This window comes from Homarus americanus, unplaced genomic scaffold, assembly GCF_018991925.1.
Source record: "Homarus americanus isolate GMGI-L3 unplaced genomic scaffold, GMGI_Hamer_2.0 scaffold30535, whole genome shotgun sequence".
NCBI lineage: Eukaryota > Metazoa > Arthropoda > Malacostraca > Decapoda > Nephropidae > Homarus > Homarus americanus.
Genome location: NW_024732440.1, coordinates 145265 through 171380, shown reverse-complemented (window position 1 = coordinate 171380; position 26116 = coordinate 145265). Strand labels below are relative to the sequence as shown.

General features: G+C 42.5%; 2 protein-coding genes and 1 long non-coding RNA gene across 6 annotated transcripts in view; 1 reads left to right on the top strand and 2 right to left on the bottom strand.

The window, feature by feature from the left end:
• Positions 1–14023, bottom strand: part of LOC121868713 — a 17940-nt gene extending 3917 nt beyond the window's left edge. Inside the window, exon 1 of one of the 3 annotated variants that reach the window (XM_042369557.1) lies at positions 13942–14023. Coding sequence is in view for 1 of the 3 variants with exons in the window: in XM_042369556.1 (XP_042225490.1) it covers positions 13530–13644 (115 nt within the window). In the remaining 2 variants the exon portion in view is untranslated. Of the gene's footprint in view, positions 1–13100; positions 13507–13529; positions 13765–13941 lie in introns of those variants that run through there. The other 2 variants (XM_042369556.1, XM_042369558.1) reach the window with 2 other exon arrangements.
• On the top strand, positions 5344–18689 carry LOC121868715. Its single transcript, XR_006089441.1, has 2 exons — positions 5344–5449; positions 18282–18689. It is a non-coding gene; the product is annotated as an uncharacterized LOC121868715 (long non-coding RNA).
• LOC121868710 (2-oxoglutarate-Fe(II) type oxidoreductase ppzD-like) lies at positions 16842–26116 on the bottom strand. Of its 2 annotated transcripts, none has more exons than XM_042369552.1 (8): positions 26009–26116; positions 22980–23037; positions 22673–22794; positions 22008–22123; positions 21704–21876; positions 18967–19154; positions 18405–18515; positions 16842–17752 (listed from the first exon to the last, which is right to left on the bottom strand). In XM_042369552.1, the coding sequence occupies exons 2-8, from the start codon at positions 23032–23034 to the stop codon at positions 17570–17572; spliced, it is 948 nt and encodes a 315-aa protein (XP_042225486.1). In that variant the 5' UTR covers positions 23035–23037; positions 26009–26116; the 3' UTR covers positions 16842–17569. The 2 variants fall into 2 exon arrangements, with proteins under 2 accessions (XP_042225486.1, XP_042225487.1); XM_042369553.1 differs by lacking the exon at positions 26009–26116 and adding an exon at positions 25553–25577.

Sequence of the window (26116 nt, the reverse complement as noted above, 5' to 3'; positions counted from 1 at the left end):
ATTACTGTAGGGATAAATAGTTTGATTTTCTTCACCTTGGAGTGGATTGGAGGGGAATGTTTTTTTCCTGGGGCGGCTGGGTTGTATAAATAGTCAACCAGTGAGGTGAGGCAACAGACATTCGCAGACACATGAACCCCGGCGCGGAACTCCAGACAACAGTGACGTCAATTGAGTAATATTTCTATATATAAACACACGAAGCAAGTCGATATATTTATTTTATTTATTTATTTATTTTATTTTGTTCTTGGTGAAATTTATAATCGGAATTCACAGGGGTATTGACTAAGTATACAGCTTATTTTTTTTCAAGAGTCAGTTAAAGGTACAAGGTCACCAGAAATATAAGTCAACCAATTGTAATAATTCGCCAAGTATAATTATGTGGGTGATCTCTGAATCCTATACTGTGTCACCTGAATCAAACATATCTTACCTACAGTAGTAAGATGTTGTCTGAGGTGATTTGGCTTTTGACACACACACACACACACACACACACACACACACACACACACACACACACCTCTAAATATAGTCGCAGACACAGGTGTACACTGTCCCCAAAAATATCTTAACAGGGTCCAATGAATTCCATAATGAACACTGTTACTCCTGTTGTCTCGGTAAGGTTGTCAAAAGCCTTCGTCCGTTGCGTCAATTATTGTCTCGCCTAAAATCGTTATGATACTTCTTGGAGCGAGTTTACTGCACCTTTTTTTTTTTTTTTTAGGAATATTAAGGTTACCTGCTGATGGATCATGATTGCAGGTGAGAATCAGGAGATATATAAACAATTCTTGAAACACCGTAGTAAAAATAAGTTGTGGTAATCATGACCAATCACAAAACAGTTTGGCTCATAATAAGAAAACTAACCTATCACAAAACGAATAAGGTTCATTATAAAAAACTGACCAATCACGAAGTGAATATGGCTCATAAAAAACGACCAATCACAAAATAGATTAGGGTCATAATGAAAAAAAACCCCTACCAATCACAACACAAATTAACTCGGGCAAGATTGTTAACAAGAGCAGATTGTGAATAAGATAAACAAAGGCAAGTAAAGGTTGAATGATAAGGAGTTTCGACATCACAGAGTAAAAAAACAACAACCAGCTTTTGGTGCAATCAAGAGAAGGACCAATCAGAGCCTAGCATTATTTGGAAGAAGACCAATCAGAGCCGTGTGTAAGGCTGGGAACACTCGAGGTACACGTGCACAATACGAGTCAGACAGCTTGCTCCCTCGCCCAGCTTAGACAGCTTGCTCCATCGCCCAGCTTACCTGTTTACATCAATCAGTTTAAAAAAAAAAGAGGCGAGAGATTAATATTATAATAAGCTCTAGAGTGTGGTGGTGGTGGTGGTGGTGGTTGTTGTTATTGTTGTTGTTGGTCGTGATTGTGGTGATGGTAGTGGTTGGTGGTGATAGTGGTTAGTGTTAGTAGGGGTTGGTGTTGGCTGTGAAAGTTGGGGATGATGGTGGTAGTAGTGATGGTGGTTGGTGGTGATAGTGGTGTTGGTACTTGTAATAGTGGTAGTGATGGAGATATAATAATAATGTTGGGGAGAGCAGTAGTGATGGTGATAATGATGGAGAAAGAAAAACAATAATATAGATAACTCATACAAACACTCTGACGTCATCAATGTACAAACACACTGACGTCATCAATGTAGTCTGGGGGTTACCTTACCGTACCACACACAATCAATAATCTACTTCAATATATTTCCATAATGTCTACAATAGATATTATTCTATTAATCTACTTAATTAGTTTACTTTCTACATAAACAAAATCAGAGTCACTTAATCTGGTGTGTCCGTTTAGTTTAGTTTACATGTTGATTTAGCCACATAACGCTACCTGGGGTGTGTTAGGTTAGGTTAGGTTATGGTGTTTAATCATCAGGTGAAACAAGAATCAGGGGTGCCTAATCTTCTTGTGAACAGAATTTATATACCGCCTAGGGTAAATACTGAAACTCATCTGAATCTGACCTTTAAAACAGCCTATGAGTGTGGGAGAGAGGGAGTGTGGGAGGGAGGGAGTGTTGGAATGTGGGAGGGAGGGAGTGTTGGGGTGTGGGAGGGAGGGAGTGTTGGAGTGTGGGAGGGAGGGAGTGTTGGAGGTGGGGAGGAGGGAGGGAGGGTGGGAGGGAGGGAGGTGGGAGGGAGGGAGTGTTGGGGTGTGGGAGGGAGGAGTGTTGGGGTGTGGAGGAGGTTGGGGTGTGGGAGGGAGGGAGTGTTGGGGTGTGGGAGGGAGTGTTGGGGTGTGGGAGAGAGAGGGGAAGTGTTGGAGAGAGTAAGAGAGGGAGGGAGTGAGTGTGGGGGAGGCCAACCAGACCTCACTCAGACACAGCTTCAGTTGTTGTTGTCAAGCCGCTTCCTATAACGGGAGGTATGACCACGGGACGCCCTCAAGAGCTGCTGCATGAGAGAGAGAGACAGAGAGAGAGAGAGAGAGAGAGAGAGAGAGAGAGAGAGAGAGAGAGATTTTTGTCTTCTGTACATATAGGTATCATTCGTTCAATATCCATCGAAATCTGTTTATTATTATTATTATCCCAGAAAGGAAGTGTGTGTTTGTTTACGTCCAATGGCACAGCTGAGACCTTCACTGTGATGCTCCCATGACGATGTGTAACAGGACGTTGTCTGAGTCAGGGATTAGCCGTGAGGAGGGAACACAAGGAAGAAGAAGAAGGAAGAAAGAAGGAAGAAGGAAGGAGAAGAAAGAGAAGAAGGAGAAGAAGAAGAAGAAGACGAAGAAGAAGAAGAGGAGGAGGAGGAGGAGGACTAGTTGACACTATATTATTGAATGTGAAATGTCAAAGACTTCAGGCCACCTGACCTACTGTATCTTGAACTATGTAATTACTTCATTGAATCAGGTGTGCTTGAGGACATTCTTGCTGTTTATCCCAAATTTGCTAGCCCACACTGATTAGTCTTCAATTAGAATATGACTCCAATGTATGTGATCCACTGACCTATATATGCTGCTGGTGAATGTGATGTATTTCCTTCTTTGTGTATGAACCTCTGTCCTGCGTGGCAGTGAGACGTGATACCACCCTCAGTGTCAAGACCTGACTGAATTACTCAGAATAGGCAAACTGTACTACAAGCTTTGTCAATAAATATGTTAAACTAAACTTAAAAACAAAACAAAACGGGAGGGAGGGGAGGTAGTGGGAGGGTGGGGAGGAGAGAGGGACGGCGGGTAGTAAGGAGAGGGGGATTGAGGTGTTTTTTTAGTTTAACAAATTTATTGGTTTGGAAACAAAGTAGTGGATAATGGAACAAGTTACCAAATATCATCATTAACTCGAATACGCTGAATAGCTTCAAACATAGGTTGGATGCTTATATGAGCAATAGGGGTTGGGTGTAAACGGGACTGCCCAGTATGGGCCAATAGGCCCGCTGCAGATTCCTCCATTCTTATGTTCTTATGTCACTGTTCACTTCCATGCAGGACAGAGGTCCGTACACAAACAAATGCATCATATTCATTAGCAGTATATATAGGTCAGAGTCATGTGGGTGATGTCACTGTTCGCTGCCATGCAAGACAGTGGTTCATATACATTGGACGTCATATTCTAATTGAAGACTAATCAGTGTGGGCTAGCAAATTTGGGATAATCAGCAAGAATATCCGACAAAGTTTGCATCATTCACACAAATTCCAAGATATTTATAGGAGGGTGAGGGTGCGCAGGACGAGGATTGAGAACACTCGTCTTGTCAACATATATTATGAGACCACATTCCACAGTCCTTCCAGCAAGTACATCCAGCAAGGCTTGGAGCCTGAGCTTAGTCATATCTGATTGAGGTGGTAGGGTGCGGTTGGTGGGATAAGCGCAAATTGGGAAGAGAGGGGGGGGGAGATTAGACGCAAGATAATTAGCACAGCATAATGGGATCAGGGTGCTATGGTTAACAGTGAGGGGTGGGAGGAGGGAGGGAGGTAGGGAGAGATGAAGAGAGTGAGGGCAGGCAGATAGAAGGAAGTTGGAGAGTAAAGAAAGTGGGAGGGAGAGAGGGAGGGACAGTGGGGGGGAGGGAGGGAGGGACAGTGAGGGGGAGGGAGGGTGTGTGGATTGGTGGGAGGTGAGAAGGGGGAAAATTTACACACCACAAACAGTCAAGGAGACCCACCCGTAAGACACTTCCCTGAACGCCGCCAAAACAATTTATTAAACACATTCCAAACTCACACACACAAAAACAAAATAATCTTCGCGCGGTGGTGTCCGATGAGTTTCGAAATGAACACTACGACTCTTGTTAGCTCGGTAAGGTTGTCAGAATCCTTCGTCCGTTGTGTCATATTGTCTCGTACAAAATGGTAAAGAGTTTGGTGAGTGTGTGAACCATGAGTAACATATCAGGATTTATTTATGAACACAAGAATAGCAACGATAAACTTAGAATAAGACAAGAACGATAACAGGGTGAGGAAGAGGATGAAGAAGGAAGGTGATATAGAACAGAAGTAGGAAGGAGAATGATAAAATATAGGACCTAGAGAGACTATATTAATAACTAATTTAATTCCTGTTCTAATATGGACTACAACACCTTGAGATAAGACCTTTTGGGACTGACAATATAATTAACTTTAAAAAAATGCAAAGTACATGAATCTCTCTGTAACGAAACCAGAGTTAAAGCCTTGAGAAAATCCCCGCCAGACACAAACCAATTTATGTCATAGGTGAGGTGGAGACTGTGTGCTGACAGCCTCTAGTACCTCCCCTCACTACCTGTCGACCGTCTTTTGTTTACCCTAGCGTCCCTGTTCACCTGCTGACCGTCTTTTGTTTACCCTAGCGTCCCTGTTCACCTGCTGACCGTCTTTTGTTTACCCTAGCGTCCCTGTTCACCTGCTGACCGTCTTTTGTTTACCCTAGCGTCCCTGTTCACCTGCTGACCGTCTTTTGTTTACCCTAGCGTCCCTGTTCACCTGCTGACCGTCTTTTGTTTACCCTAGCGTCCCTGTTCACCTGCTGACCGTCTTTTGTTTACCCTAGCGTCCCTGTTCACCTGCTGACCGTTTAGTATTTACCTATAGCGATGTAATAAAATGGACACCCACGCCCACCAGCCGTTAAGAGAGGGGGGGCCTATGTGAAGATAGCTCCGCCTATACGTAGAACTGACTCGACTACGCCCATATTGTGAACCAGCCAATCAGTGGGAAAAGTGCCGATAGAATAGTTGAAAGACAGACTCTGATTGGACAGTCAATAATAATCCCTACAGAAATAATGTTAGATACACAAGCAGGGCCGGCCTTAGGAGGTGCGGGGCCCAGTTGGCTTAAGGACGGCCCTGTTTAACACAAGACAAGTCAGTTTATCATTGGGTGTAGTGTGGTGGGACCTCGAGCGTGGGCCAGCGACAATAGTACTAGACGAGGTAAGAGTGATGAACATTTCTCTGTAATAGTACGGGTATATATAGTAAATCCTCCTCTCCTCCCCACGGCATATGTACTTAAATTTAGAGATAAGACATACAACTTCACATCATGTCTTTTGGATGAATAGATGTAGTTAAGTCAGACATCTTCTTACATTTCACCCTGACTAATATAACAATGACCCCCCCTCCTCAACAACTGATGGACGGGTACAAGTAAATGTTATTAAGATGAAGAAATAAATAAGTGAACCGCCATTAATTAAACTAAATTACCTGAACACGAGGAAATAAAGTCAGAACACCTCCAGGTTATATCGTATACCTTCCAAGGATATCCTGACGAACCCAAGAACACCCCCAAGAACACCCCAATGACCCCGAACACCCCAATGACTCCAAGAACACCCCCAATGACCCCCCCCAAGAACACCCCCAATGACCCCAAGAACACCCCAATGACTCCAAGAACACCCCAATGACTCCAAGAACACCCCAATGACTCCAAGAACACCCCAATGACCCCAAGAACACCCCAATGACTCCAAGAATACCCCAAAGACCCCAAGAACACCCCCAAAGACCCCAAGAACACCCCAATGAACACCCATGACTCCAAGAACACCCCAATGACTCCAGAACACCTCAATGACCCCAAGAACACCCCGATGACTCCAAGAACACCCGATGACCCCAAGAACACCCCAATGACCCCCTAAGAACACCCCAATGACCCCAAGAACACCCCTAATGACTCCAAGAACACTAATGACTCCAAGAACACCCCATGACTCCAAGAACACCCCAATGACTCCAAGAACACCCCAATGACCCCAAGAACACCCCCAATGACCCCAAGAACACCCAATGACCCCAAGAACACCCCCAATGAACACCCCTAATGAAAGAACACCCCAATGACCCCAAGAACACCCCAATGACTCCAAGAACACCCCCAATGACCCCAAGAACACCCCAATGACCCCAAGAACACCCTGATGACCCCAAGAACACCCCGATGACCCCAAGAACACCCCAATGATCCCAAGAACACCCCAATGACCCCAAATAACCTCAGGAGTATTCGTAAGATGTAGTTATGTAGGTCAGAATCTACGGTAAATATTCACATTTTTGTCAACCCTAACCTAACCTTACCTAATGTAAACGAACCTAACCTAAGTTTACTTAACCTCACCTAACTTACCTTAATCTAAGCTACCTTAACTTAATCCAAACTTAAACTAAACTTAACCTAACCAAAGGATGTAACACCAATAGTGAAGATAATTTAGGTAGTGTGTGAGTGTGGCTGACGTGCGTTGATAGCCTGAGTGTGTAGTGGATTGCATCATGATCAACCCCACCCCTCGCCTGCTACCACCTCCCCTCCAACACTGCCCCCTCACCCACCAACACTAACCCTCACCACACCACTACCTCCCCCTCCCCCAACACCCCTCCACCACCAACGCCAGCTCTACGTCCTCCGCCTGGCAACACCTTCCCCCTCCATTACAAACAACAATTCCATCACAACAACGAAAGATTTGGCAGTCAAATATATAAAGAAAACGAGTGATAATAAGAACATAAGAAAATAAGGAGTCTGCAATAGGCCGGTTGGCCTGTGCATGGCAGCTCCTGTCGAGAGTTACTACCACTCTCTATCATCCATGAATCTATCCAGCCTCCCTTTGAAACTTTCCAGAATTCCCGCACTTACTACAAGGCTGCTAAGCTTGTTCCACTCGTCCACCACCCTATTTGTGAACCAGTTCCTTCCTATCTCCCTCCTAAACCTAAACTTATCCAACTTGAATCCGTTGTTCCGAGTCCTATCCTGCTCGGATATTATAAGAACTTTATCTATATCCCCTTTATTGATTCCTTTCACCCACTTGAATACTTCTATCATATCTCCCCGCACTCTTCGTCTTTCTAGGGAATGCAAGTTTAGTTTCTTTAACCTATCCTGATATGGAAGGTTTCTAAGTCCCGGAATCATTTTCGTCATTCTTCGCTGCACCGACTCTAGTGAATTGATATCCATTCTATAATAAGGGCACCAGAACTGAACCGCATAATCGAGGTGCGGCCTGACTAGCGCAAGATATAGTTGCAATAAGACCTCTGCACTCTTATTACTTACACTTCTAGATATAAAACCCAATTCTCTGTTTGCCTTATTTCGAACATTAACGCACTGTTTTCTAGGCCGTAGGTCCGGGCTTACAAGTACCCCTAGGTCTCTTTCACAAGTCGACTTCTCTAGGTTGATGTTGTTAAGGCTGTATACATTATTAAGTATTTGTTCTTCCAATATTAAGTACGCTGCACTTGCTGGTGTTGAATTTCATTTGCCATTTTTCAGACCACCCCTGCAGTATATTTGGATCCTCCTGTAATGCATTTGCATCCTGCCCTGAATTAATCTGCTGCCCTATTTTGGTGTCATCCGCAAACTTGCTTATGTCACTGCTAATCCCAGTAGGATGTGTTTGGCAATACTTTCCATGTTAGGGTTGGCCATCCACTCCATGTTAAGCTGGCCATGTTAGGGTTGGCCATCCACTCCATGTTAAGCTGGCCATGTTAGGGTTGGCCATCCACTCCATGTTAAGTTGGTCATGTTAGGGTTGGCCATCCACTCCATGTTAAGTTGGTCATGTTAGGGTTGGCCATCCACTCCATGTTAAGCTGGCCATGTTAGGGTTGGCCATCCACTCCATGTTAAGTTGGTCATGTTAGGGTTGGCCATCCACTCCATGTTGCTGGCCATGTTAGGTTGGCCATCCACTCCATGTTAAGTTGGTCATGTTAGGGTTGGCCACCCATGTTAAGTTGGTCATGTTAGGGTTGGCCATCCACTCCATGTTAAGCTGGCCATGTTAGGGTTGGCCATCCACCCATGTTAAGTTGGTCATGTTAGGTTGGCCATCCACTCCATGTTAAGCTGGCCAGTTAGGGTGGCCATCCACCATGTTGTTGGTCATGTTAGGTTGGCCATCCACCCATGTTAAGTGGTCATGTTAGGGTTGGCCATCCACCCATGTTAGGTTGGTCATGTTAGGTTGGCCATCCACTCCATGTTGGTCATGTTAGGGTTGGCCATCCACTCCATGTTGTTGGCCATGTTAGGGTTGGCCATCCACTCATGTTAAGTTGGTCATGTTAGGGTGGCCATCCACTCCATGTTGTTGGCCATGTTAGGTTGGCCATCCACTCCATGTTAGTTGGCCATGTTAGGGTTGGCCATCCACTCCATGTTAAGTTGGTCATGTTAGGCCACCACTCCATGTTGTTGGCCATGTTAGGCTGGCCATCCACCCATGTTGTTGGTCATGTTAGGTTGGCCATCCACTCCATGTTGTTGGCCATGTTAGGGTGGCCATCCACTCCATGTTAAGTTGGTCATGTTAGGTTGGCCATCCACTCATGTTAAGTTGGTCATGTTAGGGTGGCCATCCACCCATGTTAAGTTGTCATGTTAGGGTTGGCCATCCACCCATGTTGTTGGTCATGTTAGGTTGGCCATCCACCCATGGTAAGTTGGTCATGTTAGGTTGGCCATCCACCCATGTTGTTGGCCGTTAGGGTTGCTCATCCTCCATGTTAAGTTGGCTATGTTAGGCTGGCCATCCACTCCATGTTAGGTTGGTCATGTTAGGTTGGCCATGTTAGGGTTGGCCATCCACTCATGTTAGGTGGCCATGTTAGGGTGGCCATCCACTCCATGTTAGGTTGGCCATGTTAGGGTTGGCCATCCACTCCTTAGGTTGGCCATGTTAGGGTTGGCCATCCACTCCATGTTAGGGTTGGCCATGTTAGGTTGGCCATGTTAGGGTTGGCCATCCACTCCATGTTAGGTTGGCCATGTTAGGGTTGGCCATCCACCATGTTAGGTTGGCCATGTTAGGTTGTCCATCCACTCCATGGTAGGGTTGGCCATCCACCCATGTTAGGTTGGCCATGTTAGGTTGGCCATCCACTCCATGTTAGGTTGGCCATGTTAGGGTTGGCCATCCACTCCATGTTAGGTTGGCCATGTTAGGGTTGGCCATCCACTCCATGTTAGGTTGGCCATGTTAGGGTTGGCCATCCACTCCATGTTAGGTTGGTCATGTTAGGTTGGCCATCCACCCATGTTAGGTTGGTCATGTTAGGGTGGCCATCCACTCCATGTTAGGTTGGCCATGTTAGGGTGGCCATCCACTCCATGTTAGTTGGTCATGTTAGGGTGGCCATCCACTCCATGTTAGGTTGGCCATGTTAGGTTGGCCATGTTAGGGTTGGCCATCCACCCATGTTAGGTTGGCTATGTTAGGTTGGCCATCCACTCCATGTTAGGTTGGCTATGTTAGGGTTGCCATCCACTCCATGTTAGGTTGGCCATGTTAGGTTGGCCATCCACTCATGTTGTTGGTCATGTTAGGTTGGCCATCCACCCATGTTAGGTTGGTCATGTTAGGGTTGGCCATCCACTCCATGTTAGGTTGGCCATGTTAGGGTTGGCCATCCACTCCATGTTAGGTTGGTCATGTTAGGGTGGCCATCCACCCATGTTAGGTTGGTCATGTTAGGTTGGCCATCCACCCATGTTAGGTTGGCCATGTTAGGTTGGCCATCCACTCCATGTTAGGTTGGTCATGTTAGGGTTGGCCATCCACCCATGTTAGGTTGGTCATGTTAGGGTTGGCCATCCACTCCATGTTAGGTTGGCCATGTTAGGGTTGGCCATCTTAAGGAAAGATATTGAATTTCGACTGTTAACTGTGTGGACGGGGTTCTTTAATGTGTCGTTCGCCGTCCTAGAGTAAAAGTCACTTGTCTATCCATTGGTATAACTTTAATTCGTCATAGAAAAAAATATCAGTGGAGAGGAGGGATAGGGGGCGTGGGGGGAGTCTGAGAGGGAGGCGTGGAGGGGGGTATGAGAGGGAGGCGTGGGGGGTATGAGAGGGAGGTGGGGAGTGAGAGGGAGGCGTGGGGGTAAGGAGAGGGAGGCGGGGGGGCAGTATGAGAGGGAGGCGTGGGGGGAGTATGAGAGGGAGGCGTGGGGGGAGAAGGAGAGGGAGGCGTGGGGGGAGTATGAGAGGAGGCGGGGAGTATGAGAGGGAGGCGTGGGGGGAGATGAGGAGGGAGGCGGGGGGAGTATGAGAGGGAGGCGTGGGGGGGAGTATGAGAGGGAGGAATGGAGGGGGGAGTGGGGTAGGAGAGGGAGAAGGAATGGGGGGAGGAGGGAGCTGCAGAATCAAAAATAACTTAAGCATGTCGTACATCTGCCAGCACTGCTTACCATAAGGCTGCACTGTCTATGTATATTATGTATCTACAGTATACGTAAATTGTTTGTATACCTGTACTGTCTATGGTATACATGCATTGTCTGTGTACCGGTATTGTTCGTACACTTGTATAGTTTATGTATATGTACAGTAAATTTGTTATACCTACACTGTTCATATACATTGCTTGCATACCTTCATCAACATACATTATTTGTATACTTGCAATGTTTATACACATTGTATAAACTATGTACAGAATGTTTTTGTATTCCTGCACTCACTATATACATTGTTATATACACTGTATGTATATTGTATGCCTGAATTTTCGATATATATGCTGAATCAATGTCAATTTGTATGACAATTTTATTAAATACCTTCCTCCCATACCTTCCTACCACAGTGAGTCAGAGAGAATGTGAACTCCCTTATCTTCCTCGCCACCATCATGAGTTATACAATATTTTCAAAACAATGTTAAGTTGTTCTCATTGTTATTTATGACGTGTGTTTTATTATCAAGTACATTAAGTTATGTTTATAAAAGATCAAAGGTTTAGAAATTTCGATCTATAATTGAAAAGATCTATTGAAAAACTGCTTGGGAAATAATACAATTTATTGAAAACAAAAACGGTATCTTTTACATGATAATTGACTGTGAATGAAAAGTCTTCATAAGTTTCCTCTATAACAAAAGAGTAACACTTGTTTTGTGGATATAAATATTTGTGTTGGATAATTATTTGTATACGCGTTAAATCCTCATATTTTTACAACAAAAAACACTTTATGATGAGGATAACTTTCTGTTTTCCTTCCGAGGACTCTTTACACCTCACGGTCCTTCACCCACCATCGACAACCACCGGCGAACAAAACTATAAAACTACATAAAAGGTAAACAATGCACATCTACGCAGTTCACCTTGGCCAAAAAAAGAAGAAAAAACTTGATCTGTAGCAGCAGGAACCTTGGGAGCACATCTGACCTATATTCACTGAAACAACTATAGGACCCTTCACTAACTCTTGAAGTACGGTTCTTATAATACTAGTTTTGATCACTAAACATTTCCGAACTTTATGAAGACATCTACACAGAGACGACAACGAAAGCAACACTCATCCTGGCTCGAGCGTTTTAATACTGCCGTCCACGTCGCCATGTTCATAGGACACTAAACAGCATCTGTAAGAGTATACTCAATGTTTCCTTGATAACTTAATACGATGTTCGCGAACAACCACGACGTAAGCATTTATTAAGTAAGCACAGTGATTCTCTTGACAAACCGTAATCAGAATTAATCTATAACTAATCTCTCTAGTGTTTATAGGTGAATATTCGACTTCCTGGCTAGACAAACTACGAGAAATGGGGATATTTTTTTCCTCACTCCCAGGAAACAGTACTCGTTGACCTCTGGATTTCATTTCATTCCTCGGAAGTTCATCAGCTGAGGGTCATGAAAGCTCCAGAAGGTTGAAGTAACATTTGACACGCAACTCTGAGCGCCTTCAGCTATAACAAACCTGAATCATACCTAACAGAACCAATTTTTTGTGGTGGAGGACTGACTAGACGAAGTTATGACCAATAACTATGTCCTTTTATAGCGCCTAACATAAACTCAGTGAGGGCATTAACCACCAGCCGTGACGTCATATATCTCAGTCAGGCTAATGTGGTCCAGATAGCTTACACCATCAAGAAAAATCCTCTCTCGCCAAAAGTTGAATCGAATAAAGATATACAGAATAAATAACGAAAAACTAGATAGATACATGAATACAAAAAAAATAGTAACACACACACACACACAACATTGACAAGTAGAAGGTGGATATCACAAACATTGTATGATTCGTATTCAGTAACGAGCGATAGCCTTTAACCACGAACATGAGATCTACAAAAGCTTCAGTAATCATTATTTCTCAGCAGCTGAAAACATTAGTCAGCAGCTACAAACATATTCAACTACAAGCATTAATATTCGACTACAAGCATTAATATTCGACTACACGCATTAATATTCGACTACAAGCATTAATATTCGACTACAAGCATTAATATTCGACTACAAGCATTAATATTCGACTACAAGCATTAATATTCGACTACAAGCATTAATATTCGACTACAAGCATTAATATTCGACTACAAGCATTAATATTCGACTACAAACCCCGAGGTGCAAACAGGTGTTTTTATTAAGCAAGCTGAGGTGGTCTAAATCCTTAACTAACTCCTAGCAGAAAAAACTACAGGTAGACATGTAAACAAAACAGGCAGCGGACAGGCAACATTTACTTCCTCGTGGGGAAAAGTAGGATATAGAGTCATTTACCTTGGATATGACAACCTCCAAGGAACTACCGCCCTCATAACTGGCCGAGAGAGAGAGAGGTGTTTGTGGTTTGGTTCAGAAATCCATCAAATAAGTTCCCCTTTGGCTGATGACAAAAACAAAGCAAGAAAACAACAACAAAAATTCTCCTGTTTTCTCAAAGTCGAATATTTTTTGTTTCATTTTTAGTTTCACGTATCACAATGTCCCACAACTAAATATTTCCACAGCTCTTGTTTTCTGAATCACATGTAACACCACAGTCGAGGTACACACGGACACATTATCACTTGTGCAAAATTTTTACGTCGCAAGAGTAAGGTTTGTACAGAGCCTAAACTTAGCATCGTGTTACCAAATCTTGGGAGTGAATACCGGTTTCTATCGGCCAGGGCAACGACGGACACACAAACACGTATGTTCTCTTACCGTCACAGTGGGCACAGTTGGACGCAGCGTAACGAGCAGCAAGCGGATGTTGGGCACTACGGTATGAAGACTGAGGAAAGTAAGAGTGATGATAAGGACCGTCTAACACCAACATACGGTTCCTTGGCTGGGACCAGTTCACGACGAGGTGCTGTCTGTAACGCTGCTGAGCTGAGAGTGGGAGTCGGGCTTGGGAGACCTTCACTGGTGACGATGCCCCTCCAACCCAGCTGACCACCACCTCCTTTCCGACCCCCTCCACACACCTGTTCTCTCCCCCTTCCCCCACCCAACAGAACTGCCCATACCTCTTCTCACCCCCAAGGCTTGCTCTCCTTCTCCTCGGGTTTATTCATCCTCCTCCCCTTCCCCAGGGCTTCTCATCTCCTCCCTTTCCCTTGGGTCTGCTTACCGATCAACCCCTGATTCCTGCCCCCCACCAGGCCACTGTTCTACCTGCTGCTGAGCACGTACCCCACTCCCGCCCGCTCATCCACCACCACATTGCCACTATTCGTTATCCACATTTAATTTTATTCCTCGGTAAAAAAATAAGTTCATTAATATCTACAGCATCTCCGTGTACTACAGTTTCAAACAGTGGTCACTTAAAAAACTCACTGCTCTTCCAGAATTACGGTTCAGCGTCACAAATCGACACTGCTTTAACAAGGTGGTCACTGATGTACTGTGGATCCAGGAGCTGTGGCCGCCATGGAGGTCCCAGAGCCTCTACACGAGCACCGTATTAACTTCCTTCGCCAATATTACAAAATTAGCCCGTTTTTTAACTCCAGTGTTTGCTCTGAGCAGTCAATGATAACGGAGAGTTTGGTTAGAGGGGTGAGAGGGACCTCCCCCAGCTACAGTGTGTGGTAGACATCACGTGTCTGTGGCATGACGCGGTGAACGTGTTGTGCATCCTGACCCTGATAATTGTTATATCTAGTGAATAATTTTTTTCCTGATAAACAAATAACATATTGAGAGAGGTTGTGTGACGGTTTCTGAGATTATTACTCCTTTACCAAATGGATTTTCATTACCTAATTAACCAAATTTTCCATATGAAGATGACCCAGGGAGAATATCGTCATGAGGTGTTTCATTCACTTCATTTAGCCGAGAATGGCGAAACGATGAAAGATAGTTACAAGGATATGTGGATGAATAGGAAGACGTATAGATAGAAAACACAAATTAGTTAGGCAGATACATTTATGGTCTATAAGCAATATATATTTTAAAAGTGTTTCAGTGGGACAATTTAAACTGGGAAAAGACAAATATTTCGACAAGCCACTAGGCACACATCTCAATAAGCCTTTGATAATATTCTCATAATTAAAAATTGTTCCCATGTGCCCTTTAACTCAAAATATATGAACATTTGATATATAACAGTTCATATTATAATACAATAACTATTTTGTAAGATTATGTAAATTCTTTAATGTAAACTTCTGCAGCTAGTCATGGAAAAACTATTAGTTCACTCTAAAACATTTCAGGGCTTCTAAATGTTTGGGCAACAACGTGAAAGACCCCAAGTGAGCCGACCAAAACAGTTGTCAATACAGTATACAAATTGCTCACCCACTAGTGCTACTTAAGACACCAAACAACAGGAATATAGAATCGTTTTCCACATTAGAGCGATGGAGTTTTATTCTAGTTAAAAATAATAAACTCGAAGATTAAGGCAAAGTAGAATTAACTCCGAGATCATTTCAGCTAAACTTAACAATGAATCACCTCGTCGCTAATACCTCGTTTAGTAGTACAAGGGTGAATTTCCGACACTATATTTAGGCGCTTGTTTGTGACGAGGGAAGGTGAGGCCACGGTGGAAATAACAACAAAGTCTCGAGGTTTACTTCCTTGTCTGCGTACGTGCCACCGAATGTCAAAAGAACTTATACTACTACACAACCTCGCTTAAAGACCACCCACAAATCATCGATACCCGTGTGTGTGTGTGTGTGAGCGAGTGCGTGGAGTGTGTGTATGTGCGTGTGTGTGTGAGCGAGCGAGTGCGTGGAGTGTGTGTGTGTGTGTGTGTGTGTCTACGTGCGTGTGTGTGTGTGTGAGCGAGCGAGTGCGTGGAGTGTGGTGTGTGTCTGTCTACGTGCGTGTGTGAAAGGGAGCAAATAACTTGTCAAGATGATTCACCCACAACTGTCAGAAATTCCTAATATGTGAAGAATGATAATAGCTTCAAATACCTGGCTGAAAAATAAAAATAAACTGGACAGGCTAATAAAATTTACTCACTAATTAACAATATTACCTGTGTGCCTACCTGTGCGTCTTGTGTAACCTTGTCTCGCCCTTTACAATATGCAGTTGCCAGATAGTCAAACCAGGACATGCAGGTGAGTCTTGTATTCTGATGAACAAGATGAACACCGTCTAATCTGAACTTCACCCCAAAATGTTTCTTGAAAGACTAAACATGATATTTTACGGATCTACTATATGTGTTATACGGAGGCAAAAGAAGCAATATATATTTTAAGCAATAATGATGAAATTGGTTGGAAAAGCTTATAATCATTCTGAACAATAGACTGCACAAGGGAGTCCTGAATTTTGACGTCCGTGTTGTCATGCATCGATTACGACACCCGGAAAATGAATAGCATCTACGTTAAAACAACAAACTACTTGCATATGTTACAGTGAGACAAGTATTCTAGATCTTGCTTATGTTACAGTCTCTCTTCTTGGTCATAAGAGCCGTTAAACTGACAAACAAATGATAAGAGAATGTGAAAGTTTGATGGTGTTCCCAGAGAAAGCTGAGCATAAGAACGATATTAACACATGTTATCCTCGCTCGTTTAAGTCAAGGCTACATCAGAGGTGACAAGCTTTCAAACACAAGAGCCTTTACATGCCTGTGAGACTCCTGAACAGTGACGAAAAATCAACTAGGCACGTATTCCTCCTCAACCTGTAGACTGTAGTATCCCAGAGTAATGTCATCTACAGCGCAGGTAATAATGATCAAGGCTTTGATGTTGTTTCTGAGCTGCACAGGAAGAGCCGTAACCGGAAGGGGAAAGACTTACTTTATATGCCATTCATACTCCCCCATAGACTTGCTGTATGAAGGCCGCTGTGTATGTGTGTGGCAAAATAGGAGCAGCCATTATTGTTAAGGATCTTGTCGAATTCTCAGCGCGTAATAAACTTGGACAGATGAATGGTAAGCGGAAGAATAAAAAAAAAAAAGCATATGGAAATTAAAGTAAATAAAAGCGCAGTTATCTGGAGTTCCAACCGGCGTTAAGAATTATAATAGAAATTTCAGTGAACTTTATATACCACATACATTAATAATAATTCACAACAAAACATAATAAGACACCTTTTCTTGGCGCTTAAATGTAGAATACAAAAAATAATTACAATACTTAAATAAATTATAATCCAAGGCCTTACTAACGTTCTATAACAGCCTTCAGACTTCTAAAATCAAAGGTGGTTTACAGACTACCTTTGAACAAACAGAGAACCATTATAGGTCTGCAAACTCTGTACTGTACCGTCAGCATCGTAAGCCAGAACTCTGTGCGAGTGTACGCCTGTACGGTCCCTGTACCGCGGTTGTCACTTGCCGTCTGACCAGTGACCACCTCTGTGCCCCAAGGCCCCCAACACCCTTGCCAAATTTCACATAATTAATATGTCTATTATTCCCTGTATCAGGCCTAACTACATTTAGGTAACTACTTTCCAGATTAAGCTAAAACTAAAACAGTAAGATCCAAGATGCAAAAATGATGGTGAATAAAGATAACAAAAACTAAATACTGGTATAGATAAACAGCTGTTACCCAAATAAAACTACCAGCCGGCAGTTAAGGCTCACCTGCTCGGCTGTTCGTTACATCTACTCGTTTACAAAAAGAAAAAACAAAAATATAGACTAGTATCCCCAGAGACAGAATTGTTGCCCTAACATTTTATATACTGCACAGTAAGTATATACGGTCCCTGACTGGCTGTAGAAGCTAGTTGGTCTAAACATGTCATCAGTAGTTGTAGGTGTGCTTAAACTTCTTAAGCACGTGATCTCTGGCCGTGATTGGTTGATAGCTGCTGGAGTTGTCAAGGGGCTTAATAAGAACCGGGTTGTCAGGATGAATGAAGAAGACGATGGAGTGACGAGACGCCTTCAGTCGCACCTCCTCTGTGGGGATCAACACCCGGTGCTCCTGGACACACACACATGTACAGAAAACAAATACATGATTATAGGTCAAACAACAAGACCCCTCTTAACTAACCTAACTTAAGAGAACAGGTTCGTTTCATGCACTACAGAGTGGACAACATGAAACATTGATTTACATAATCGCCATGAAATTTCTCATACAATCAACAAACAACAAATCAAAATGACACCGGCTCACACAAACAATCATACATCTCAAATGATCAATATGAATTAACAACTCAAACGGTCATCTTTAAAACAATAACTCGCATAATGAGCATAAAATAAGTTACACTAAGATCTTAAAAAAAAAATTGATAAGAGCCTTCAGTCCTCTTTACCTGCCCTAAATTGACTATCAGATGAAGTCCATAGTCAGGTTGCTATCTGTGTACCACTTAAAAACAACTCGGGTTTTAGTCTTAACTTTTATCACTATAAGATGATAATAGCAATCTTCCCCTGAAAACTTGGAGGGTTTTTAATTCTCTTATCTTATAGTAAATATGTGTTCCTTGTTCCTGAAGGCTTTAGAAAAAGAAGAGGAATACGAGGAGGAGGAAAGGGAGGGGTAACACTCACAAGTACCTACCCACAATACATCAGCCTCACCAGGTTCCAAGAGCCAGCACCTACAGCCAGAAACTCACCGTGGCGAGGAACTTGTCGGCTGTCCAGAACTGTAGGAGGTCACCCACGTTTACCAGGATGGTGCCGGGCACAGGGACTGCCTCCACCCATGACCCTCCGCGTTCACGTACCTGATGGAGGAGGAACTGTCACCAAGGCCAGCTTAACACCCCCATCAACACTGGTGCCAGAGTAATCATGAAGAGAGAGAGAGAGAGAGAGAGAGAGAGAGAGAGAGAGAGAGAGAGAGAGAGAGAGAAATCTTGTATATATTCCTTAATTATTAGTAAAATGCAAACACGTTGTTTTCTGTATCAGTAAATTACTAAACTATCCTATTCAACAAAAATTCTTAATAACTTTTTAGTAAAATTTTTGTATACCACATGCACAATGGGTGGTCCACTGGTTCCTAGCGTACCCTGTCTGGGTCCCATGTTGGCCTAGAACAGCCCAAACTGACAATCTGACATGGAGGTTGTCTACGTTGTTCACAAATATTCCAAACTACCGGTAACCATGAGACTATAATATGTTGTCCAGGATAAATCCAAACTGACCTTAGAAACAACATAATCTGACCTGGAGGCCACCCATGTTGTCCTGGAAGAGTAGCGTAATGGTGCCGTAGTCAGTGTGGGCTCCACAACGGATGGTGTTCTCCGGGATGGTGTCGGGGACAGGCGGGTAGTGCAGCAGACGCAGACATGACATATTGTTGTCACTGTGCAAGTCATTATGAGTTGAGGTGAAGAAGTCCCGTTCTAATCCTAAAGGAAGTTGAGATGGAAGTTGTGATTTGTAATAAAATTGTGTCAGGAAGATTATATCAGTATCTCATCAATGTTCAACTTTGTGGTGTATAAGTAATAATGGAGGATTAAATAATATTTGAATTAGGCGGATGTGTTGTATTCCTGGAGGTACTGTGTTTGTCGTAGCTGTGATGGCCGGGGAAGGTGCAATAGTTTTGTGGCCTTCTGTTAACCTCGAGCACAGCTGTCATTGTCAGTGTGATCAAGAACTTACTTATTATTTATTATAATCAAGAACTCAGCTGCTGCATACTGAGGAATAACTAGTAATTCAGTGCAATAAATACAACTCGAAGTTTGTGAGTGTTATGGGATAGTTTTAACGCCAAACAACATCTTGACCAGGAGTAGGTAGTGAGAGTTAGGGCAGCTGCTCACTGCCAATGGTGATTAGGATAGTATACCCAGACCGTAAACAGAAGTGGACGAACCAGCAAACAGAAAATGTAGCTGGTCTCTGGATCAGGGATGACTGTCTTTGCCTCTGTCTACCCAGCGGTAATTGGGGACCTGGATGTTAATCGATTTGCGGATTGTATTCCGGGGGTAATGATTAGCCAGTGCAGTTAGCGAATTGCTCGGTCTTCTCGGACTATTCCTTGACACTGGGACATGCAACTCGTTAACTCAGGGTGTGGTTGTTGTGTTGGCGACAGCTTCTACACGCCTAGGTGGCCTTTGGGCCGGCCATCCTCGTTACAAGAGGGGTAACCATTATTATTATTATACTGTATTATTAATCTGCCAGTTCTGCATCTGTTCTGTGTAATGAACTGATGGATGACAAGAGTTAATAATATATTGAGTATAAGCTTTGGGACCAATATATGATTGGAATGTGTGAATGTATGGTCATGAGATGTGGTGGGTGGATATAGTAACATTGTTAAGTTTGTATAATGAACCAAAATAGAAATATCAGTATTATTAACCTTTGCAGGAGCTTAGTAGTCCAACTTAAATATTTGTGTTAGTGAGGTGAGGTGAGGTGAGCCCTGGGACACACTGTTACTAGGCCAACTTTGCCTCACTGCATATTTGTTCACAATTTGGCTGTAACATAAATACTACAAGTGATCCATATATGGATTTCAATTTCGAAATCATTACTTTCACTTTTTTACTTTTATCTTCGCCACTGATCGGTGGTCGTTAGTCGCTTGGGCGATCGGTTACGTCTCCATTACACACTATTGGCTCCTGAATGTATCTGAACCTGCTCCAGTGTTGGTCAAGTCTGGCCTTGAAAGAGCTCACACTCGGTGTCGTCACAACACTCTCTGGCAGATTGTTCCAAGAGTTCACAACTCTCACTATGAAAAAGTTTGCCCTCACAGTTTTCTGGACTTGTGGCTTCTTCAACCTTGAGCTGTGGCCCCTTGTGGGGCGAGCGTCCGCCAGCTCCAGGTATGGACACTTAACCGAGTAGTATAAGCTAAGCAGTTGCAGGCGTTCTAATCTAGGTTGCCATATCTGAACATTCAAAAAAGAGGACGCTCCCGAAAACATCCCCCCCCCCCTGCACACACAGGCTAATATACAACATACATGGTATAGAAATCTTAAAAAAAAAAATTACCTTTGCTTAAGGCTGAACATCTTCATTCCCTTAGCTGCAGTCTTCTTCCCCCACTGTGTGTGTGACTTGATGTGCCTATGCATACTTTTCTGTAGATCAGATCTTTTTCAGTATTGGTTGATTGCTCTTTAGAAAGGTATAGAAGTCACTGCAAGGTGTTTCTCGGAAGTTGTACTGTACGGTCAGAATGCCTTTCATTGTTTCAACACTCAATTTGTTCCTTTCCTTTGTCCATTGACTTTGCATCAGTGAAAAAACTCTTTCTACATTTGCATTGTGAGATGATATAGCAAAGAAGAATTGTGCAATTCTTAGCAATTCTGAGTGGCATTCAATGTTCTTTGATTTTTCAAAGTATCTGGTCCACTTTTTATGTGTTGGCAGATTACTAAATTCTTCATCACTCTTGTAATTTTCCACAAACTGCTTCAGGTTACTAACTTGGTCAAAACACTTCATCAACTTCTACCCCATTATCAATCAAATATTTGACAGCTAAGTTGACAACACCGTACAGGCGTACAAGTGACTTACAGCTGACGAAAACTGAACGAGATCTCTACGGTTTCCACTCTCTTCTCTCTCTCTCTCTCTCTCTCTCTCTCTCTCTCTCTCTCTCTCTCTCTCTCTCTCTCGTCATTACAATTTCATGTTTTTTTTTCCGTGGAGAAAATGATGGAAGCTGAAATTCCGGACTTTTGAAGAATTTTAAAAATTCCTTCCGGATGAAGATTTCGAGACCTAAATGGAGGACATGTCCGGGAAAATACGGACGTATGGCAGCCCTATTCTAATCTCTCTGGGTAACTGAGCTGCCGTCGGAATACAAATATAAATAAAAATAAAAATAAAAATATGTACATTTTTCGCATATAATCAACTACTAATAATATGAATAATTTGAACGACCGGCGTAAGACAGTACCGAGGCTGTGAGCCAGGGCAATAAGGAGCCTGTTGTTGAGGGTTGTGCAGGACTTGAGGAAGGATGTCACGGCTGGTCTGAGAGACGGAACCTCCGCATCAGGGATCATTCCATCAATACATCTCAAGTCGTAAGCCTCGCGTAGCTCATGAGAATTTTTCTGTGTATCCAGACTGAAAAAAATAAACTGTATATATATTTTGTAAAAAATAATTATAAATATCACATTTATGTTATTTTTATGTACAATCACACAGGTTTGCTGTTAGAGTTAGAGACGAGTATTGAGAGTGTCAAAGCCTACGTTTCTCTGTCTACTGCCACGTATCCCTGCTGTTTCTCTGGGTCTCTCTGATAGCGTATCTTCGTCTCCTCGTCCAGGTTGAAAAAGGTGGCACTTGACTTGAAGAGGTGGTCCATCTGCTCAACAAATAACATGATATAGATAGCATGTCATGTACGGTTAATGTTAAGCAGGGGTTCTCTGTTACGTTATTCCTTAAAATAAAACATTTGATACAATTTTTATATAAATCTTGGCAGTAAAATAAGAACGAATTTGTGTGATAATTGATATAGTTTTAATAATTAATAACATGCGCGCGCGTGTGTGTGTGTGTGTGTGTGTGTGTGTGTGTGTGTGTGTGTGTGTGTGTGTGCTCTTTAATAGTCTCATCACGAAAGTTATAATTTCATCTTAAATTGTTATCGACACTGTGTTAATGACAATAAATACAAATGTTTGATTAATTGTTTAGGGAATATAACTTTTTTCACAAACTCTCCCTGGTGCAGTTATTGATAAACAAACAACAATGTTGTTACCGGGGGCCAGATATCACTGGAGCTGTAACTAGAGTGACAAAATACACTCTGGTAACACTCGAGTGACTGAAGCTTGCAAACAATATGGTTTCTTCCTTTTGGTCAACCAAATACTGCCTCTTACTGTAGGCACACAGTGGTTACCTGGTCGTCAGACACGCCGTGGTTGGTGAGGTACACGAAGCCAATGTCAGTGAAGGCGTCGTGCAGCTGTCGTGCCACCCGCTGCCACTCCTCCTGACTGGGCTCCTCGTCATGCATCAGACCTGTTGGTGTGGGGCGCTCTTATAGGGCTCAGGCCTAGCTGCCTTGACGAGAGAATGTTACCCTTAACGGATTCTCGTTTGCAAACAACAACAGCAGGTTAAAGTTTAATGGAGGTTCACTCGACATGGTTTAAGAAAAAGGTTTTATCTTGTAGTGATTTTATGAAGAGATGGAGGTGACTCACCTAGTTGGCCCAGGTCCACCAGTGGGATCCTTCTGCCGGGTGTAATGCCCTCCATCTTCTGCAGTGTAAACAATGTACACTATAGTGATACATATTATGGCTTCTCTAAGTTCTCTTTCTCCTTATCCTCAGTAAATATTAACAATCAAGAACTTCTACAAATTTATCCCAATTCTCACAACTCAATATGGAGGAGGCAGGTGTCACATTACTGTCTTTCCCTTTTCATTAATTTAAGTTGAAACTGGTTACTTTTTCTAACCCAGAAACCAGCGCAAAATAATATTCCCTGCTAGGATCTGACCGCCGGTACAAGTGGCTTTGCTTCACGAGCAAGTTTATGTTTTTTTTTCTTACCTACAAAGTTTACATACTGTACATAAGTATGTGTAGGAATAATATATTTTGAGACCTTCCTTCTGTCTCTCAGGTACAGTAACATAACGTCAGCCGGTTTTGTTGTTGCCTCACCCTAATGTTCCAACATGACGAGCAGTAAATACTCCGCATTCTTGTGGTGGTCCCCGGTTCTTCACATTTAAGAACACAAGAAAATAATAATGGAGGAAACTGCAGCGGGCCTATTGACCCATATTGGGCAGTCCCTGTTTACACCCAACCCCTATCGCTCATATATTCATCCAGCCTATGCTTGAAGCTAACTTGTTCCACTCGTCCACTACTCTGTTTCCAAACCAATGTTTACCTATTTCGCGCCTAATCTAAATTTGTTTAATTTAAAACCATTGCTACGAGTTCGCTCCTGGTTGGATAGTTTGAGTACCTGTGTTATATCACATTTGTTTAGCCCTGACTTCCATTTATACACCTCGATCATATCGCCCCTCACTCTACGTCTCTCGGGGGAGTGCAAATTAAGATGTTTTAACCTGTCTCTGTGCTCAAGGTTCCTAATGCCCGGGATTAGTCTTGTCATTCTCCCCTGAATTATTTCTATAGGGATTCTATATCCATTCTGTAGTACGGTGACCACAACTGAACTGCGTAATCCAAGTGAGGTCTCGCAAGCGCAAGATATAGTTTTAGGATAACCTCGATAGTCTTGTGACTAATACCCCTTTGTAGGAACCCAGGTACTTTGTTAGCTTTTTTTCGAGCAAATACACATTGTTGACTTGGTTTAAGATTCCTAATTATCTTTTCTCCTAAATCTTTCTCACAGTCGGATTTCTCTATAACATCGTTGTTCATCTGTTATCTGGTTTCTCTGTTTACATCTCCTAGGCTAAGTACTTTACATTTGTCCCCATTAAATTTCATCAACCATTTTTCAGACCATTCGATTTTTTTTATCTTCCTGTAATTTTGCGGAGCCCTCGTTAGATTTAATTACATGCCCTATTTTAGTGTCACCAGCAAATTTACTTATGTTGCTGTCTACGCCTATATCTATGTCGTTTATGTATATAATAAGTAGTAATGGTCCAAGTACTGAGCCTTGGGGTACTCCACTAGTGACGTTGCTCCAATGGGATTTTGTACCGTTAATGCTCACTCGCTGTTTCCTGTCCTGTAACCACGCCCTAATCCATTTTAGAGTATCTCCTCCAATGCCACGAGCCTCCACTTTTCGTATTAGTCTTTCGTAGGGGACTCTGTCGAAGGCTTTGCTAAAGTCGAGATATACCGCATCATAATTGTGCCCCTCGTCCACTGATTCGAAAACAGATTAAAAGAATGTTAATAGATTAGTCAGACATGAACGCCCGCTTCTGAAGTCATGTTGGGAATCATTGATAAACTTGTGCTTCTCCAGGTGATTTCGAATAGAGTTTGAAATTATTGCTTCCGGCAATTTGCCTACAATTGATGTTAAACTGATTGGACGGTAGTTAGAGGATAGTGACCTATCCTCCTTCTTGGAAATCGGTATTACATTCGCTATCCTCCAGGATTCTGGTTTTACACCCGTTTTTAATGACAATTTTGTTGCTTGTGTCACCTCTGTTCTGAGCTAGTTAGTTTTCTGCCATATGTTATTATTAATTACCTGAAAACACTTCTTTATGAAATTGCTTTATATGTAATTAATTATAAGTTAATTATAGTTACTGTTTTGACTTAGTCGTTTACCTCACCCTTTCTGCTTTTGTCGGAAGTATTAACATTTAGCGACACTTGTTATTTTACATATTTATGTTATATAAACACCGTCCCCTTGAATGATATAACAACACTAATTGAAGTGACTGACAGCTGCCTACCCAATGAACATTCCCAAATAAACAAGACAGTAAAAAGTTAAAAATCGCAAATATCTCAATCGTATTAAATATATTATTAGCAGTACGTTATTGACTTCCTTTCCTGTGTTTATGTTTTATACACAGTACAGGTAGATGGTGAGCTATAATTCCCTGCCATGTAAAGAGTGATTCAGCTCTACAGTATAAAACAATGAAAACCATGTTTATAATTATGTACACTGACTGCAGTATCTAAAATATAGAACACTTTTCACTATTGTACAAGAGAGCAAATTTGTTTTCAATCATGTTTCATTTGTCAGTGATACTAATTCCAGTATACTGTATACCACGTAGAATAATTACAGATCAATCATTTCACCCGTTATGGGTCGATGACTGGGTGGACTATTCCCCGTAAAAAACACCGTAGGTCCTCGTCTGTCGTCTCTACCACAGTAGCAACAAGCAATACACAGTAACCGGTTTCACAATATTCCCTTTACTGAACTAAAACAACACGCACCCCATTTGAGTTAGGACTCGTCGTGAAATATTATGGGACCACTGTTTTATTTTCGTACATTACAAATCACATTGTCTAAATTGAAATATAAAATTCTGTTCAATTTCCTTTGCTATTCAATTCGTTTAATTTGTTTGTTAGAAGCACATACATTGTCGTATTCAAATGCTTGATTCCATTTTATTGTACAGATATATCACTTACAATTGCTAACGTCATTTCATGTTCAATTAAATGTCAATTCAGTTGAAACTATCATTTCATAATTATAATAGCCACTGGATACATTTTCTTACCTAGAAATAGAAATTAGCAGAAAACGATGTTCTATGCCGGCACCTCACTCCAAAACAAGGGAACTGATCGATCTAAACTATTATTGAATTGCGCACTGGCAACTGCCC

Excerpts from the sequence above, each read along its gene's own strand:
- LOC121868710 (XM_042369552.1), bottom strand. The coding sequence starts at position 23,034 with ATGGAGGGCATTACACCCGGCAGAAGGATCCCACTGGTGGACCTGGGC. Across the intron at positions 21,877-22,007 it reads GTGGCAGTAGACAGAGAAAC|TCTGGATACACAGAAAAATT; the intron begins GTAGGCTTTGAC and ends TATTTTTTTCAG. Across the intron at positions 18,516-18,966 it reads ACAACATGGGTGGCCTCCAG|GTACGTGAACGCGGAGGGTC; the intron begins GTCAGATTATGT and ends CTCCTCCATCAG.